Source organism: Amblyomma mixtum, chromosome 6 (genome assembly GCF_055824585.1).
Source record: "Amblyomma mixtum isolate Tamu chromosome 6, ASM5582458v1, whole genome shotgun sequence".
Lineage (NCBI taxonomy): Eukaryota > Metazoa > Arthropoda > Arachnida > Ixodida > Ixodidae > Amblyomma > Amblyomma mixtum.
In genome coordinates, this window is record NC_143017.1 from 10,369,494 (window position 1) to 10,389,840 (window position 20,347).

Genomic DNA, 20,347 nt, shown 5'->3' on the forward strand with positions numbered 1-20,347 from the left:
TCTATATTAGCCAGTCGGTCTTATAACATTGTGCCGGAAATGACGTCCCAGTCAAAACGCACTACAGGAATTTACGACAGAAAACTTCTGTAGTCTGTCGTATTTTGGGCATGTAGTATTTCTGTAGTCTGTCCTCTGTAGTCTGTAGTGTCGTACTTCTGTAGTCTGTCTTCTGTAGTGTAGTATTTCTGTAGTCTGTCTTCTGTAGTGTAGTATTTCTGTAGTCTTTCTGTAGTGTAGTATTTCTGTAGTCTGTCTTCTGTAGTGACGTAATTCTGTAGTGTCATATCTCTGTAGTCTGCCTTCTGTAGTGCATTTGTGTAGTGTGTTGTATTCCTGTAGTCATTACCAAGTACGCTTTATTTGTCAATTAATATGCAGCTACAGAGCAGCAGTCTGACTCTGAACATTCGATGCATTCCTGCAGTACAGCCAGGTATAAAAACGCCTCACTTGGAGCAAATCGACTATTTATTTACATATATACAGAATTTTTCTTCAGCAGGTCTCTCTTGTTCAGACTGTCCTAGGTGAAGAAAAAGAACAGTGATATATATAGTATGCATACACAACAAATGCATGCAAATGTTACAAAAGTCATACAGTGGAATCTTGATTATGCATTCCCCTTTCATGCAACGATCCACATTTAACATCAAATTGGCACGGGCCCGACGTAAACCCATAGGAATAATGCATTAAAGCCTCAATTATACAACTGAAGAATATGCACACGCCGCTTCATACGATGGCTGGCGGGAACCGTCCGGAATGGGAGAGACATTGGCATGCAGAGCACTTTACTGACAGAAGTGACGTCAACCAAGCTGTTTCCAGATAGAAATCAAGATGCAGACGTGCATGCAACGTGTGACCAAGTGCATCATGGCCTGTAATGACTGTTCTGCCAACGGCTCAGAATGAGTCCGTGCATGCAACCCGCATCTATCAGTGCGAGGCGGTCCGCCTGGCCCGTTTTTCCGCGCGCTTCACTTACGAAGACGTTGCGGGAATAAAAACTGCACGTTCATACCACCATAAAGTTATTGTAGAGGCGGTAAAAAGAGTAGACATTTCTGTGATCGCTGGTGGCTAGTTCAAAAGCGCTTCTCGCTACACCTTGAGTAAAGCACATGTTAGGCCTACAACACCAAGCAAGCGGTGTACTGTCAGCCGGCAGAACGCACTTCACTGCAGAAATCGTGCCAAAGGTGGACATTGCGCTTTCTTTTTTCCTTTAAGATACGAATTCTTAGTACAACATGAACTGGTGGGCGAGTTGGTCTGACATATCTTAGTGAAGCAGCGCAACGGCACAAGGCCAAGGGAAGAAGGGGACAAACAGCGCTGAACTGACAACAAATGTTTATTCCGGATGCTAACAGCATATATATACTCTTTTGCACCTTAGAAAAAACAAAGAAACAGAGAGCAGCAGAAAGTATCAATCCCAGTCATTGTGCGCATGCAGCTGTATCGCGTGTACATCGATCATTTGAAATCAGGAAGTTTTGCTCTTTCACCGAGATGGCAACGGAAGGAGTGCTGATACAATTCACACCCAGCTTCATGATCTCAGATGCCTCAATAATCTCTCGTGTAAGCTTATCCTTGTGTTTGGTAACAACTTGGCTGTTTTTGAATTCTGGGTAACATGAACAGTCACGACAGTGAGTACCTATGTGGCGGGCCGCGTTCTTGACATTGTTTGCGTGCTCTTCAAGTTTTTCATTAAGACACCGGCCAGTTTGGCCGATGTATGACCCACCACACTTCAACGGGACTGAGTACACCACGTTGTCTTGGCATGGCACATACTTCATCCTGTGGTTTTTCTTGCAATTATGACCAGATTCCGATCTTTTATCCGGGCGATTAACTCTCGCACACAAGCCACTCAGTCTGACAGGAGCCGAAAAAACAACATCTACTCCTGCCTTTTGCCTATTCTCTTCAAATTGTGGGACACAACATGAACATAAGGTATTACTGCCAGATTTTTTTGCTTGGAATGGGGGACAGCTTTGCCCTCCTTCAGCTTTTTCAATATCCCTTCTGCTACTGATGCCAGAATATGAAGGGGGTATTTTGCGTCTGTTAGCCTATCAACCTGATTGGAGAAACTAAATTCAAACTTGTGTGGGCAGGATTTTTGCATGGCATTTTGAAAGCATGACGCCACAATGCCTCTTTTAACAAGCTTCGAATGGGCTGAGCTGTATGGAAGTAAGGGCTTTTTACCCCTAGGATCAAATGCCCAGCATACATGGAAATCAGTAAAATATAAGGTCAGATCAAGGAACTTAAAGCGATCATTCACAGCCACTTCATGCGTAATTTCCAGCGGCGAAAGCACTTCACAGAATATCGCGCACAGGTCATTCACTTCCGCAGCGAAGCTAGCCGGGTCACAATCTAGTAAAATTAGGTAATCATCTAAATATCGGAACACTCTTGCAACTGTTGAGCTCATGAGTGATTGTTCGAGTGCCCTGTCAAGCTTAGCAAGGAACATGTCACTTAGCAATGGAGCGATGCAAGATCCTATGCAGATCCCATTCTTTTGAACTTTTTTTATTCAAAAGAATGGGATCTGCATAGGATCTTGCATCGCTCCATTGCTAAGTGACATGTTCCTTGCTAAGCTTGACAGGGCACTCGAACAATCACTCATGAGCTCAACAGTTGCAAGAGTGTTCCGATATGTAGATGATTACCTAATTTTACTAGATTGTGACCCGGCTAGCTTCGCTGCGGAAGTGAATGACCTGTGCGCGATATTCTGTGAAGTGCTTTCGCCGCTGGAAATTACGCATGAAGTGGCTGTGAATGATCGCTTTAAGTTCCTTGATCTGACCTTATATTTTACTGATTTCCATGTATGCTGGGCATTTGATCCTAGGGGTAAAAAGCCCTTACTTCCATACAGCTCAGCCCATTCGAAGCTTGTTAAAAGAGGCATTGTGGCGTCATGCTTTCAAAATGCCATGCAAAAATCCTGCCCACACAAGTTTGAATTTAGTTTCTCCAATCAGGTTGATAGGCTAACAGACGCAAAATACCCCCTTCATATTCTGGCATCAGTAGCAGAAGGGATATTGAAAAAGCTGAAGGAGGGCAAAGCTGTCCCCCATTCCAAGCAAAAAAATCTGGCAGTAATACCTTATGTTCATGTTGTGTCCCACAATTTGAAGAGAATAGGCAAAAGGCAGGAGTAGATGTTGTTTTTTCGGCTCCTGTCAGACTGAGTGGCTTGTGTGCGAGAGTTAATCGCCCGGATAAAAGATCGGAATCTGGTCATAATTGCAAGAAAAACCACAGGATGAAGTATGTGCCATGCCAAGACAACGTGGTGTACTCAGTCCCGTTGAAGTGTGGTGGGTCATACATCGGCCAAACTGGCCGGTGTCTTAATGAAAAACTTGAAGAGCACGCAAACAATGTCAAGAACGCGGCCCGCCACATAGGTACTCACTGTCGTGACTGTTCATGTTACCCAGAATTCAAAAACAGCCAAGTTGTTACCAAACACAAGGATAAGCTTACACGAGAGATTATTGAGGCATCTGAGATCATGAAGCTGGGTGCGAATTGTATCAGCACTCCTTCCGTTGCCATCTCGGTGAAAGAGCACAACTTCCCGATTTCAAATGATCGATGTACACGCGATACAGCTGCATGCGCATAATGACTGGGATTGATACTTTCTGCTGCTCTCTGTTTCTTTGTTTTTTCTAAGGTGCAAAAGAGTATATATATGCTGTTAGCATCCGGAATAAACATTTGTTGTCAGTTCAGCGCTGTTTTTGTCCCCTTCTTCCCTTGGCCTTGTGCCGTTGCGCTGCTTCACTAAGAGATTCTTAGTACAGATACTGCAACCTGCTTCTGCGTAGTGACAGCGGTTTTAGAGAAAGTTTGAACAGAAAGACATGTCGCTGGCATGGCCGTATACTGTGCACTGCACATCTCCGAAGGGTTGTAGTAGTCATATTCCTGGCGCGTCGTTCATATTTTTTCGAGATTCATCCGACAGCTACTTAATGTGCAGCAACAGAGCGCTCGCCTGCCTTGTCTAAAGCCGCCTCTTCCACGCTGAAAAGCCTGGCTGTGTGCGGTCTCAGAACAGTCTGCTAATGTGGTCCATAAGTGCTGTTAACAGTCTGGTTCATAAATATAATCTTCTGTGCGTCATCTCAGTAGCAGACTATCCTTAAGCAGAACTTGGGTAAAGCAGTATCTCACTATAGTAGGCAAATTCCAGTGCGATTTGCAGGTTATTCCAGTGCCTAAGTGTACCATACAGACAGTTAGGAAATACAGTCAAGTTACGAGTTTTGTAAGCACATGAGCTTACCCAATCTATTCATGCATATAACAAGAGACTATTGGCTTGAACAGATATTTACCGCCGCAGGCCACAGCACTTCTGTGCCAGGTAGCGCGTCACCTTCTTGTGGTACTTTTGGAGATCCTCAGCCGAGCAACCCTTCAACTTCAAATAGTGCCAGAAGGAATCTGCACAGATGGGGTAATAAGTAATGTTAGTGTGGTTGAATATAAAAAATGAGCAGATCGAATAATGAGCATTAATACACCTAACATAGGTTGTCAGTTCGAATCCGTGCTGCAAGAAAGGCTCTAACTTAACTAGTAAGTTTATGCTGCACGACAGGCTGAATCGTATGACACCATCTCGTACATTCATGCCAAACGGTTCACCCACTAATTTTACAGGAATGTCGTGACTAAGCAGCCAGACTTTAATGCCTGCCAGACAGATATACATATACTGATCGATATAGTTTAGTTTCGAGCTGTGGTGCTCGAGCATCACACTGCCACCTGCTATTATTTTATTCCATTATCTAACCACCTCGGCTCCCATGGCAACTACTGGGATACACTGCTGCATTGGAGGCTGCCAACTTGGGTTCTATCCGTGGAATCAGCACAACTCAGGCTCAAAACGCGACCAGGCTGAGAACGCAACGCAATGCTCTAAAATTACTACCTCGGGCTAATAGCTCTGGGAGCAAAGCTTCACACACTGGTGCATAATATTATACTTCAGATACATCCAGCAAAGCAGTAGAGAGAAAAGCCCTTTGATGAATAACAAAATTTAGCTGGAGTTTAAAAACCCACTTGCACTCTGCGTAGGTTTGGGACTTGGGGGAAAAAGAGAGGTGCAGGAAATTGCAAAGGTTTTCAAGCAATTTCAACAAAATTTCAAAAATTATACAGCCCCTGAATTAGGGATGGCATACATCAAAGTGGTGACAAATGGAGTGACAAAGTTCCTTACACAGTGTGTGCACTGATGAGGAATGAGGAGGATTTGGTGTTTAACTGGAAGATTAACAGCAAATAAAGTTTATTGCGCATATCTGCTGCCTATGAAAGGCTAACCGCCGAATTCAGAAGTGCGCCTCAACTCGATACTCCGTCTCCACTCTGTGGAGTGGAGAAAACAACTGCTCTTCCATTTGATGGGCAGTTAGGATTGAAGAATGCCACTCGGCATTTCTTCAGACAAGGAGCTGCTCTAGAGACCTTCTTCCAACTGCCGTCCCTCGAGGAAGCATGAAAGGCAAATGATGATGAGAATAAGGCGAAAAATTGCCTTTGGCTACAAAAAAGCATGGCATGGCTATTATGTGTCTGTTTTATCACGCTGCACCACCTTAAGAACACAAAGAACCTCACCGTTTATTAGCCTAGTAAAACATCTTTTGCAAGCTGCCTGACGAAAGCAACAGAGAAAAACTACCGGAAACGCTTGCACATCTGGCAACCTTTGCCACCAATGATGTAGCGTCTATGTAGGCATTTACGAATGGTGTAAAAACTGCCGTTCGTCAACTTGTGGGAGGCTGCAGGCCAGCGGCGAAGCTGAGAAGTACCAAAATGGGTTTGGATTTATGGGGTTTAATGTCCCAAGTGACTCAGGCTATGAGGGATGCCATAGTGAAGGGCTCTGATAATTTCATCCACATGGGGTTCTTTCACGTGCACTGACATCGCACAGTACACAAGCTTCCAGCATTTTGTCTCCATCAGAATGCGACTGCCGCGGCCAGGATCGATCCTGTGTCTTTGAAGTCAACAGCTGAGCACCGCAACCCCTGAGACTGCTTCATCATCAAATTATGCATTACATAAATGACACTGCATCACAGAAAAGGACTAACAGTCATGGCCAAACTGTAGTTACAGCCAAAAGTTGGCACCGTGAACCTGCTCCCCACATCCAAAAGCTTAGACAGCTTCAGCCAACACACAGGAATCAGATTGTCTCCCAAACCCCATGACACTGCCTCCCAAAGAAGGTGGCAGCCAATAAGTGGGCAACAAAAAAGTAAACTGTGGGTAACAACTTGAACGTCTTGCATCACGCTACAAGGTGATGTGAAATTTGAGGAAAGGCCCCAAGAAGCACATAATTTTTAGATTTTCAGAGCACTCTTAGCCCTTTAAATGCCAAATGTTTTCCTAAAAAACATGCCAGAAATTTTAAGGAATCAATTTTTTTGTGTACATTATTCTTGAAGCCACTTCATTGCATACACATGGGTAGCTGCAGAGCAGTCAGCTCAATGCACCGATTGTGGTTGACAGCACTCAGACATACAGACAAGGGACAGAAACAAAAAAGATGATGGCACAGGCACTGAACTTAAAACTTTTCCCAGAACTGCCGACATACTGCATAAATACCCACACCACAGGCACCAACACGCAGCGATTTATGCACTCGTGGTAACAAGAAGTGGTATGAGAAGTAGTGGAAAAACAACAAAAGCTAGAAGCAAAAACCAGAGGACACAGCACAGGATAAAACCAGAACAAGGTGAGAGAAAAATTTATAAGCAAGTCATTTTTAAAAGACTGCCAACAGTGGATAGGTTTGACCGAAAGAATATTTAAGAACTGGTCTGATAAAATGGAACTAAAAAACCTTATACACAAACACAGACCAAGCCCAGTGAAAAAAAAAATGAAGGAGAAATGGCAAGAAAAAACACGCAATAGAAGGAAAATGGCGATTGGGTAAGCAAACGAGAATTAAGCAACAAGCGAAGGTGAAGTGTGCTAAAAATTAAAAGGATAAAAGGGGAATAAAAACGCGCATGAGCCACAAAGGCGAAGCCAACAATTAAGATGGTTAAAAGTGGAAGATGACGTACAGTGAAGCCGAGAGATAAAATATAAAAAAGTGAAATTCAATAACCAGTATGAAGGCAAAAATCAAGGAAAAACACCAAAAGAGGGAAGTTGGCAGAAGAGGCAAGGCATGTAACACACATGTAGAACCAGGGCTAGATCAAGTACGTCCACAAAGAAAGGCAATCCTCCGAGTGAAACCAAGCGTGTTCTTTACATTCACCCCGGAGCCTGAAAATCTCTGCGGCTTCCACTATTGCATTGCGTCAGCTTATTACGGGGCTCTATTAACACAGTGGCTTTCTCGAACTTTGGGCAGCATGGCTTTTTTGCGTCCCATTATCAGCAGTGGACTTGCAGGTACCTAAGAGATGTACCCGATAAATCAGTGTAATGCTCTCTTAGCCTTCCATTGATGCCAATGTATACCTTGCAGCAAGAAAAAGGGATTGAGAAAGCACTTCTTGTGCATGCCACTAAGGGTTTCTGTGCAATGCAGTGCAGCCTGTTTCTTTTTTCTTTTTCATTGACGATCCTAGAGAGGTGTGATAGGTGATGGGGGGGGGGGGGGGCGGCAGCAAAAAAAGCATCTACTCTATCTCTCGAATTTTCTAAAGGTAAATTTCACAGAACCTTAAGAAAATCGGAGAGAAAGCAGGAGTAGACATTGCCTTTTCTGACCCCCTAGCACCTATTGCAGTTGCGGAATCCTAAATGAAAAAAAAAGACGCTGCACCACGCAGCACAGAAAACCCTTAGCGCCATGCGCGGAGGGCATTTAATCAATCCTTTTGTCTTGCGGCAAGGTATACATTGGCATCAATGAAAGGATAAGGGAGCATAAGATTGATTTATCGGGTACATTTCTCGGGAATCTGCCAGTCGGAAAGAGCAAAACCACAAAACTATCACACAGAGGCAGGTGACAACACAAGGCCGTACTGACAACTGAAAATTTATTGAACAGCAGTGCTTATATAGACAAGTCACGTGTGTAATCTGCAAACAATCGTAAAGAGGCAAAAAAATTCAATGGCAACCATAGAGCTGAGCAAATATGACAATCACCTGCTCAAAAACGAAACAAAAACAACCGGGGGAAACACAGACAGAAACGCTAATTTTCCTGAAAAATGAACACAGTAGGCGTGCTGACACACTTATCTGGCTCTGACCTCAAGATGGCAACAGCCTCGACAATTTCTCTTTCCAACTGCTTCTTTCTTCATCCAATAATCTGTGTGCAGTTCAGTTTGGGATAGCAGTCTACAATGAGACAGTGAGTGGGACGGCAAATGCCTCCGGGTCTACTCAAGGAACACGCATACTCTTGCAAACAAATGTGTAAACATCTACCACTTTGGACGATATAAAACTGGCCACAGGTGAGGGGAATCTCGTACAACATGCCCGTTGGCGGTACTTTTTGAATGCCTCATGCCATGTGCAACGGGGGTGGTGTACACGATTCCTCTCAGCTGTGGTCGATTTTATACCGGCCAAATTGGTAGATGGTGAAACACTCTCTTGCAAGAGTATTAGCATTCCTTGGGTAGGCCCGGACGACCTTGCCTGCCTGTCCACTGTCCCAGTTGTAAAGACTTAACCTAAACTGAACTGCACACTATTATTGGATGAATAAAGGGCCAGTTGGAAAGAAATTCTCAAGGCTGTTGCCATCCTGAGGTCGAAGCCAGATAGGTGGGATAGCACGCCTTCTGTGTCCATTTTTCAGAAAGAATTGGAATTTGTTTCCCTCCCTAGGTTGTTTTTGCAATGATTGTTTGCAGATTACATGCGCAACTGATCCATATGAGCACTCATTTCTTCAATAAATGTTCAGTTGTCGTACCGCCTTGTGTTTTGCCTGCCTTTGTCCCATTCTGTTTTGCGGTTTTTCTAACGATTTCCAACCAACTGGCCTACAAGCACGTCCTAAATCTGCAAGTCCATTGCCAAAACTGTGACCGAAAAAAGCCATGCCACCCATGTTCGAAAAAGTGCCATTGTGTTAAAAAAGCACCAGAATAAGCCGACATGAACTGGTGGGAGCCGCCGGGATTCTGAGGCTCGAGGATTAATGGGCAAGAACACCCTCAGAAAAAAAGATTGCCTTTCTTCAGGATGTTTGACCTAGCCCTGGTTTTAAAAACATCTTGCATGCCTTGACTTTTCTGCCAACTCCTCTATTTTCGCGTTTTTGTTTGCTTTTATCTTTAATACTAATTGAATTTCACATTTTGATATTTTATAATTTAACAAAACTTCTGTTTGGGCTAGATGGTGCATAGCTATAAATGAAATGAAATTTAAGCGCACACGAAAAACGCACACAAGAGGAGATACACACAGGACAGGCGCTAACTTCATCTGATTTATTCGCAGGTAAGAGAGCGAAAATATATACATAAAACGAGGCATGCGCAGTAAAGAAACAGATCGTCATATCACAATGCGTGCTCAAGGTATCTGTATTCTGCCTGCAAAAGATTAACTGATGTATCACTCACACAGTCATGCCCCCTCTTCCTGATGTGAAATGCTTCTAATAATTCACGTGCCGTCTTATCACCGCTCCTGCCAAGAATCTTTATCTCCTTCAGCTGCGGCTCGGCTCTGCAGTTCGCGCAATGGTCAGCCAAATGTGTCCCTCCACCCCTTAATGCCCGCAAATGTTCCCCCGCCCAGTCATTGACACACCGCCCAGTCTGGCCTATGTAAGCCCTACCGCAGGTCAAAGGTATCTCGTAAACGACACCGGAACAGCAGTCGACATACTTCTTTGAGTGCTTCTTCCTGCAGCCACTCTTCTTTTCCGTGCACGAAATGCGTGAGCAAAGGTGGGCAAGTTTCTTCGGTGCGGAGAACACCACAGGAACGCCGTGTCGGCTTGCCACCTTCTTCACATGATGGGCAACCTTGTGGATATACGGAACCACTACTGGTTTAAACGAGTTCCTTTCTAGTACGTTCGCTTTGGCGAACATGACCTGCTTGGTTTTTCGAAGAAGGGCCTCGGCCACAGAAACAATGACCGCGCCGACATAGGTACATAGGCACGTCCTCAGTAGGTACCTGCAGAAACACCTAGGCTCTCTACAGGTCCATGACCCCTTTACTGTAAAAAACTCGCTGCAGGTTGTACAGTTTCTCGAGGGTAATTCTGCAGTTGGGTATATGTTCTCGGTAGATGTGGAAGATCTGTTTTATTCTGTGCCCCACGATGTTTTGTTCGGTGATGTTAGGAGCGCGATAGAAGAAAGCGGAGAGGTGGAGTTCCAGAACTCATGCGGTCTTACAGTGGACAATTTTATGCGCGTTCTTGAGTTTTATTTAGGTGTCACTTTTATCTCTTTTGAGAATAAATTTTATCGTCAGAGACAAGGGATCTGCATTGGGTCCTGCGTAGCCCCTGTGCTTTGTAACCTGTTTTTAGCTTTTATTGACCGCGCCCTTGAGCAAAGCTTTAATGGGAAGGGAGTGCTGAAAGTTTTTAGGTACGTAGACGATTTTCTTATTGTTTTGAAAAAACTAAACAACATTTCTTACACCGAAGCAGTTGGCAGCATCCTGGAGAGCTTTCAGCAGAACGGGAGGGGATTGAGATTTACGCACGAACTCCCTTTACAAGGTTCGTTGCAGTTTTTAGATGTCAATTTTACTATAGGAGTTGATCATGTTTGTTGGGAGTACGCTCCGAGGGCACAGAAAGAGCGTTTACCTTTTGATTCCGCTCATTCCAAAACAGTTAAGAGGTCTATTGCCGGCCTATGCCTGGGGTCTGCTCTCTCGAAGTCGTGCCCGCGTGCTATGCAGTGTAGCTTTAATAAGCAAGTACGCCGGCTACTTATGGCTGGGTTCCCCTGCGCGGTCATTGTTTCTGTGGCCGAGGCCCTTCTTCGAAAAACCAAGCAGGTCATGTTCGCCAAAGCGAACGTACTAGAAAGGAACTCGTTTAAACCAGTAGTGGTTCCGTATATCCACAAGGTTGCCCATCATGTGAAGAAGGTGGCAAGCCGACACGGCGTTCCTGTGGTGTTCTCCGCACCGAAGAAACTTGCCTACCTTTGCTCACGCATTTCATGCACGAAAAAGAAGAGTGGCTGCAGGAAGAAGCACTCAAAGAAGTATGTCGACTGCTGTTCCGGTGTCGTTTACGAGATACCTTTGACCTGCGGTAGGGCTTACATAGGCCAGACTGGGCGGTGTGTCAATGACCGGGCGGGGGAACATTTGCGGGCATTAAGGGGTGGAGGGACACATTTGGCTGACCATTGTGCGAACTGCAGAGCCGAGCCGCGGCTGAAGGAGATAAAGATTCTTGGCAGGAGCGGTGATAAGACGGCACGTGAATTATTAGAAGCATTTCACATCAGGAAGAGGGGGCATGACTGTGTGAGTGATACATCAGTTAATCTTTTGCAGGCAGAATACAGATACCTTGAGCACGCATTGTGATATGACGATCTGTTTCTTTACTGCGCATGCCTCGTTTTATGTATATATTTTCGCTCTCTTACCTGCGAATAAATCAGATGAAGTTAGCGCCTGTCCTGTGTGTATCTCCTCTTGTGTGCGTTTTTCGTGTGCGCTTAAATTTCATTTCATTTATTGATATTTTATCTCTCGTTTTTACAGTAGCTCATCTTCCTCCTGTAGCCATGTTAATTCTTGGCTTCACCTTTGTTGCTCATGTGCATTTATTCCCCTTTTATTCTTTCAGTTTTTTAGCTCACTTCACCTTTGTAGACCAATTCTTGTTTGCTTGCCCAATCACCATTTTCTTTTCACGGCATGTTTTTTCTTGCCATTTTACTTTTATTTCACTGCCCTTGATCTGTGTTTGCGTGTAGTGTTTTAGTTCCGTGTTATCAGACCAGTACTTGAAAATTTTGGTCAAACCGTTCCACTGTTTCACGTGCTGGTGGTCTTAAAAATGACTTGCTTAAAACTATTCCTTTAACCTTGTTATGGTTTCATCCTTCCCTGCTCTATAGTCTTGGTTTCTGTTTCTAGTTTGTGTTGTTTTCCCACTATTGGCCATATCACTTATTGTTGCCACGAGTGCATAAAATTGCCACCTGTTGGCGCCTGTGTTTTGGTTATATATGCAGTGTTTCGGTGATTCTGGAATAAATCTGTAGTCAGCACCTGTGCCCTCACATTTTTTCTTTCTGACCCCAGTCTGTGTTTCTAAGCTCTGTCAACCACAAAGGATCAGACCAACTAGACCGACAGCTTGTCCTATTCAAGCTCAATGCGTACTTTTCAAAGAAATGCTATGGCGAAAACACTGTACTTACAGTAAAGCCTGCTTGACTGAGCGAATACCACTGGCAATTCGCAAATTCCCAGCCTGCTCCTGATTGCTGGCTCAAGCCGCACGCAACTTTGTGGCTTGCACGACTTCCACGCAACTCTTGGTCCCTTGAAACTGAAACATAGAGGGATGAGTGAGAGATATCAGATTTGATATGCTTGTATTGCTGCAATGACTAAGAAAAAACGATATTTTCCATAAGAACAATTATTATTTCACACTAGCTTCGCAGAGTAAACCTCGTTTATCACGACCTCGTTAACACTGACATACTGCACAGTCCCAGCCTGACTGCATCTAGTTCTATGGTGTCATATGCTTGTTAGCTATGAGCCCTTGGCCTTGCACCGGTTAATACAGACAACCACGGAATGGGCAATCAGCTCCGACCTTTTGAGTCATAGATACTCACAAGCTCAGTGGTCCCAGGGGTTCTAGAAATATTGGCAGGGCGACACAGTAACAAGCATTCCGCACCACTTGCTCTCGCTTCATTGCAAAAAAACTCTCACAGCAGACCTGTCCTCCATTTTGCAGTGTGAAAATAATCAAATTCAAAGCATGCACACAAAATGTGGACCTCTCTTCGAACAGAGCTTCAGAAATACGGGTATAATTATTGTAATTAAACCTACCTGCAGTTTTCAATTTATCCTAAAATTTTATGCAACTCGACAAGCAATAAGCATTAAAAAGGAATTAAAATAGCCAGCACTGTTTAAACAATATAGCTACGAAGAAATACGAGACGTATCCACTACTCTCCAGTGGTTCTTTAGCTTCATGCATTATCAATCTACACTTTCTTACAGGCACATTTGCACGTGAAACTTGGGTTTAACCCAATCTTGATGAATCTTTCTGGAATGCAACAATCAGGAGAAACCAGTTTTACTCAAAAACAAAGGGCCCTATACAATGCATCACAAGGCCGGCTAGGCGCACTCAAGACTACAGCCCCTTCCACAAGTCTCCAATTTGCCTGTCCTCTACAAGTTGCAGGATCCCTGTCCACTGCTTGTCGAATTTCGCTATCCCGCCTTGCTAGTTCTCCCACTGCCCTTCTCAAACTCTTGGAATTCTGTTGCTCTAGCAGATCATCAGCTATTGTATTATTTTTTGTTTTAGCTCTACACACTCCATGCCAACAATGCTGGATAATGTACTTTAAATAGGTTTGTAGAGCGTGCAAGTGGCTTGCAGCTTGACGAATAGGTGAGAAAAAAACGCGGAGCCTGACAAATAGGTGTGAAAAAAACGTGGGTTATTTGGAAGAAATGGGCTTGGGCAGGAGATGTAATGCAAAGGCAAGATAACCAGTGGTCCTTAAGAGTGATAGAGTGGATTCCAAGAGAAGGCAAACGTAGCAGGGGGCAGCAGAAAGTTAGGCGGGCGGATGAGATTAAGAAGTTTGTGGGGATACGGTGGCCACAACTGGCGAAGGACAGGGTTAATTGGAGAGACATGGGAGAGGCCTCTGCCCTGCATTGGGTGTTAGACTGATGATGATGACAACCTGGTGAATTTGCCTCGCAACAACCGCTGCAGCCTGATATTTTGTAGAGCAGCACAATGGCCTTCATTTTTTGAGTGGTGAAGTATTCAAATAGCATTTTGTTTCAACCATGAGTGTAAAGGGAAGACATTTTATGTTGCACAAAATGAAGGAATTACATGCATACTGGGCTTTGGAAGAATGCCCTGTGGACATTACAAAACACTGCCATCCTTGCTTTATCTCTGCCAGGTAACAAAATTCATTATTCTCCAAATACTTTGGACAAAGACAAGCTGCCGTGCACTCATTCGAGCTCAGTGGACTTTCCCTCAAACCAATCTTCAGTAAATAATATCAGGATTAGGCAAAAGTAACTGTAGTGTATTTCAGTGAGTCAGTGCCTTTTACAGAAAGTTTTGGAAACAGAAAAGTTTATGAGCTTTGTGAGCACGATTGCCCAATCTATTTACATAGTCAAATGGGAAATTTGCCTTCCTATTCAATTTATGCACATTCAAACAATATTTACCGCTGTAGGCCACATCAGTTCTGTACCAGGTAGCACATGCCAAAAAAAAGCCTTGATAGCGTAATAAGTAATGTGTGGTTGACTATAGAACTTAAAATCTAGACCATATCTCTTGGATCTAATCTTGACATATTTCTGCATAATACTATACTGCAGATACAAAAAGCAAAGCAATAGAGAGAGACAGAGAAACTTTGCTAATGAAATGAACAAAATATTTACTTAAAATCACTGACCTGTTACTCAGCATGAGGGAGGAAATAAGAGGGAAAGACGAAGGAAAACAGGTGCAGAAAATTGTTAACGTTTAGAAAATAATAAATTTAAACAATTTTTGGAAATGATGTATTCATTACTTTACTTGGTTTTAAAGGGTTTAATGCCACAAAGCGGCGCAGGCTATACAGGGCGCTATTGTAGAGGACTGGAAAATTCTTTAGGTGTGCTGACATCACACGGTACCTGGGCCTCTAGCATTTCGTCTCCATTGAAATGAGACTAGTACAGCTGGAATCAAAACTGGCTGGAATCGAACCTGCCTCTTCCGGGTCAGCAGCCAAGCACAATAACCACTCAGCCACCATGACGGCTCCCATTTGGGGTGACATGCATCAATGTGGTGACTGACGGGGCTGACAAAGTTCACTTCAGAGAGGGTGTGCATTGATGAGGTTATATAGTTCAATTCTCCCTGTGCCACATAATTAGACAGGTAAAAATTTATTATGAGCATATGCTGCCTATGGCAGGCCAAGAGATGTAAGACACAAAGCATATGTCCATAAAATGAAAGCAAGAACAGCACAATTTCCTGCTGTGAGTAACCGCTCCACTATCCAAAAGGATAGCCAGCTTCTTTAAAAAATGTATGTCCTGCCTATGTCCATTTATGATTCCCGCTCAGATTTTAATTCGCATTTATTTCCAACCAACTCAGTTCTCTCCCAATCTCTTATCATTAACCCTATGATTTTCCTGAGTGGTTCACCGCACTGTTCTCAATTTTAAGCCCTTTGTAAAGTACCCCACTTTTCCCGACAGCTTAGCAAAGGCAAAGCAGTTTAAAATTTCTTTTTGAGCATACTGCAAGGTGCTGCTCGTAACTTCTGAGTGCATGCCTAAGGCAATAAACCCCTTTCTTATTCTCCCAACCATTTCTTTCAAATGCTCTATATCTGTGCATGACCTGGCCGAGGTGTATTCTGTTTCGACTTCCAGTACCTTACTGCATTTCATAAAAAGGCCTCTTTCCTGATTATTAAGTATTGATTTAGCTCTCATTTTCACACTGAGTATTGATGTCCTCAATCATTTGCAAGAATTCATCACTTATACTACAACTCACCATTAATACTACAATAACATGAAATCAAATATAACTGAGCGGTTCTCCATGAGTCTTCGCATTTCCTGAACCAACCTGCTGCTATGCAGAGAGGGTCACCTCGTCTAGCATCATCACATCTTGTTCAGGGTATGTGGGTTGTGCAAAGTAAACAACAGTTGATTTCAGGTCACTGCAGTCAAAGCTACAAAGTAGCTGGTGCAATGAAATGTTAGTTCTAAGAAGGTCTGCTCGTTTTTTTTTATGCAGGCCCAAGTGAACACAGGCTAAACTGCATGCTGTTTGATGTCAGTGCAGGATAAAGATCCCCAGGTGGCCAAAATTATTCTGCAGCCCTCTGCTACGGCACCTCTTTTCTTCTTTAACTCCCTCCTTTATCCCTTCCCTTGCATCATTGTTCAGGTGCCTATCAAGATGTGAGACAGTTACTCTGTCACTTCCTTGGCTCAAAAACCAATTTAAAATTTTTCAAGGATACTGTCAAGAACGTAGAGGTACAAACTGTACAGTATAACCACATGCCACAGCAATAAACCAGCAATACATCTGCGCTGACAGGAGCTTGCCAAGTATGCTGCAAGGATGCTATGCCACACAAGATTTGGTGTCATCATACAATGTTACTTTACTGACTGACATTTCAATGTACAAGCACTAAATACCATTAAAGTATTATTGTACAGCACAACGTTTTTAAAAGATAAACGAACATTTTGGCCCTTTTAGAGGACACACATGCATAAAAGGCAACAGGTGTGGAATAGTCACTGCACCTGAAGCAGGCTCAACTTTATAATAACAGCGCAGTGTCAAGAGCTACATGTGCGGCTATATTTCGTACAAATTTGCAGTTCATGTAATAAGCTGAGGTACGGCTGTAAAGTGCATGTAGAGTTCTGCATGCATTTTTAAACACAGCAGTGAGCCTATGTTGAAAATATTTTTCAAAACAGGCAGGTAAGGTATGCGTAACTGAAAAAGATAATTACCATGAATGGCTTGGAGGGATGGCACAGCTGAAGGCAGGAAGCACGCATGGCCCAGCAGATGCTGGCAGCTGGCAACTGCAGATAAATACGTCCCAACCAACAGCTGTCAGTGCCAGTGACAATGTCATGAATGACGACAAAACAAACTGTCGACTGCTTCAGAAACTAAAATGAGGTATTAATATAGGAACACAAAAAGCAATGAGGTGGCCCATGACAAAATAAATAAGGAGATTGTATGTGAAACACCCATACACATTCTTTGAGTACATTTACATGACTGTCATAACCACATTGAAAGATGAGCTGGCTGGAATACCACTTTATTCTTATGCATGATGAAAAGAGCCCAACTATTCGAATATAGCATGCGCAGGCTTTAGTTAATTACTATTAGGGTGCCTTGCACCAGCGTCTAATGTATTCTTAAATTGAACATAGCACCCAGTCGACCAGTTTACCTTGCATAAATGAGAAGAGAAAATGCAAAAGACATGCATTCAATACCAAGGAGCCCGATATCTCACGTCACAACTGAGCATGATACGAAAATTAGTAGTGCATTTAACAAATTCCACACAAATAAAAACAGCAAAACATTTGTCGAGTGGTAATGCAAGTAGGGGCAAGAGCAAAAAAAAAATACCGAAGAACACTGGTGAGTGAGGTGCAGGGAGGTCTGTGGGTAGGGTTCCGTGCCTGGGAACAGTTCCGAGCGCGGAGAACTGCTGCCGGCAGTCAACCAAGAATAAATAAGAGAAAGTGAAAATGAATAACAAACCATCACCAATTGCGAACGACCTCAAAGCGGGCCGCATAAGCGAGGCATACAGCAAAAAGCTTGAAATTCCTAATAAGTGTGCAGTTGCATCCCCAACAGTTCAGTGCCCTGAAGGAGAGGAAGCATGGACGCCTACAGTTCAGGGAAGACACAAGAACGACCTAACTGACATAATATTGCCAAATTCTGTTCCAATGGGGAAGCACAGATAAAAAGTTTACAAATGACTAGTACATATGCGCCAGCCTTCCACATGCGATCACTGTCTTCAAAATAATTTGCATGACGAATATTAAGAAGTAAGCACTGATCCGATGAGCACCAACACCGAGCAAAACCATCCGTCGTCTGTTCGCAGTTCGCCTAGCGCGAGTGCTTCATCGCGCAGCACTGCCGCTCATAATAATCTTCTAAATAGCACAAATCCATCCGATGGGTACCAGCCGCGAGCAAAATTACCCGTTGTCAGTTCCCTCGCCTGTTCTCAGCTGTCCACGCAAAAGCGCTCTCACCCGCGGCACTGATCGTCGTCTTCTACGCAGTACAAATCCATGCCAGTTGAATGTAGTAAACATTGTAGTTTTTCGCAGCGCTAGCAAGCGACCGCATAACTCTGCTGTGATCTCTGGTGGCATTTTTATTTACCACGGCACCTGAGTACTAAACGCAGACTATGAAGCAAGACTTGTCACGCAGGCTATACGTCCGTTCTTTTCAGGCAACGCATTATAGCTGAGGCAACCGCACGCAGACTGCCTCCACTGCCATCCCTATATAGCCGCACACTAATAACGCGTGTGAATACAGATCAGTAATAGAGAAGCGGTGACGGTACTCACCAATCATGCAGCTCATCCAGGCTTAGTAAAACCGCGCCGTCGTCTTCATTGCCTTTCCAGATGACAAGACGTCGTAGCGCTGCCTTTCTTCACGGCTTTGCCCGTCCAAACTCACCGATGTTGACTGGGCGTAATACTCGTCGTTGGCTTCCAAAACACACTTCTGTTCTTCACACATGTCCGCCGCACAAGCACTCAAACAATGCCATGAAAATCCAAATAACACAAAACGTGAGGCAACGCACGCACTGACATGGCGCCGGCGTCAGCGGCTTTGCCCTTGTTTTTGCGTCGTTGAAAAACTGCAACTCAAATGCGCTTTTTTACTACTAATATTTGAATTATGTTCAGAAGAAAAATATTTCAATTGTTTTAAATTTATTTTTTTATTAAGTGCGAACACTAAAGCGCTTTTAAATACTTTTGTAGAAGCTGCGATCCTGTGATCCCATCACCCAGGGTGCCCCGGATGTTCTAGCAGACGATGGAGCAGACGACGGCGCAGACGACGCTGTTGACGGAATGAAATTTCGTTTGCTGCCAGCTAAAATCTCTTAATTGCGACAAAACGAGCAAAGAAATGCACCGTACCTCAAGCTGGTGCATATCAAGGATATGTTGGACGTGAGCGGTAGGACTGAGAGCAGCTGCGATGCATTACTTTGACTGACGCGGGCATGCTCGACGGAGATTTACACGAAACTGAGGGCTTAACTGTGACCCGTACAAGCGGATAACTTTGATATCAACTGCTTTGCGAAACTACGCCGATAGTTGCGTCACACTTTAGCTGATATGCAACAGCGGCTCGCACTCGCCGCATCTTGCTCGCGTGTACTTTCACAATTGAGCAAGAGCCCACATGGAAGCCGATAGAAGCAACTGTGTTTTCGAGTTCAGATTGTTCCGCGAAATACGAGCAGCTTGTTTTAGCACGCACTCGAATTGTAGTTCTCAGCCAGTGCGTCACGAGCGGTGACGATGGCCTCGATGACGAGCGTAAGAATCACCTTAAGGTGGCCGCAACGAAGCCGGTTTCCCAAGCGTATACAGTGAAAGCTCGTTAATTCGACCCCCGTTAATTCGGAAAATCGGATAATTCGACGCGCGCGAGAGGTCCCTACAATTATACATAGGAGTCTATGGGGCGAAACTCTCGTTAATTCGAACAAATTTTGCCGTGCGTCGGTTAATTCGACTTCACTCCGCAGCCCGCCAAGCCGGTTTGCCGAGAGCAAAAAGAAAAAAAAAACTCCCATGAGCGGCGCTACTCTACGGCTGATAGGCCATCCGTATGGTCATATTATCATCCATCCATCCATCCATCCGAGGAAGCGAGTTAGCGGCGGCCGAAGCGGCTGGCGTCTTTTTTTTGTGCTTTGTTGTGTCGCAGCAGTCGCTACGATCGCGGTTATTTACGGCGCCTTTTTTGGTAAATGCGCGCTTTGTCAGCGTGTTTACTGCGCTGCTTGTTGTTGCTGTTTTGTTGCGACTGAGAGAAGGGTGAAAGGAAATTGCAAGGGATTGCCTACTGGCTCAGCCGAGCCACCACCGCTGCCATGTGCAGATAGAGGAGAGTTAAAAGATCAGAGGAAAGATAAAGAGAAAAGATAAGACGCGCGTCCCAGCAACAACGCCGTCCCCGCGAACGCTGGCTGAAAAAACAGATAAGCGGGGAGCCGCGCTCCCTTCACCTCCTCCCCACCTCCTCCCCGCGCTGCTTTCGGGTGGGTAGCGCGCAGGGCCTGCGCGCCTCGCCTTTGTGTCCTGTCAGCTGACCGAGGATGAAATAATTAAAGTGACAGGCGCTGACAACGACGACGATTTACGATTGTGAGCAGTTGTCCCAAATGCCGAAGTGCACGGTGAAAGGAGCCGCAGA

The 20,347-nt window shown here is 44.3% G+C and overlaps 1 protein-coding gene across 3 annotated transcripts; it reads right to left on the reverse strand.

The window, feature by feature from the left end:
• Positions 1-453: 453 nt before the first annotated feature.
• LOC149338200 (uncharacterized) lies at positions 454-19,531 on the reverse strand. 3 transcript variants are annotated; one of them, XM_089547547.1, is made up of 6 exons: positions 18,466-19,531; positions 17,492-17,573; positions 16,846-16,920; positions 12,468-12,598; positions 4,407-4,515; positions 454-521 (listed from the first exon to the last, which is right to left on the reverse strand). In XM_089547547.1, the coding sequence occupies exons 1-6, from the start codon at positions 18,479-18,481 to the stop codon at positions 476-478; spliced, it is 459 nt and encodes a 152-aa protein (XP_089403673.1). In that variant the 5' UTR covers positions 18,482-19,531; the 3' UTR covers positions 454-475. The 3 variants fall into 3 exon arrangements, with proteins under 3 accessions (XP_089403673.1, XP_089403674.1, XP_089403675.1); XM_089547548.1 differs by having other exon boundaries at positions 17,492-17,570; positions 18,466-19,033; XM_089547549.1 differs by having other exon boundaries at positions 454-526; positions 18,466-19,032.
• Positions 19,532-20,347: the final 816 nt, after the last annotated feature.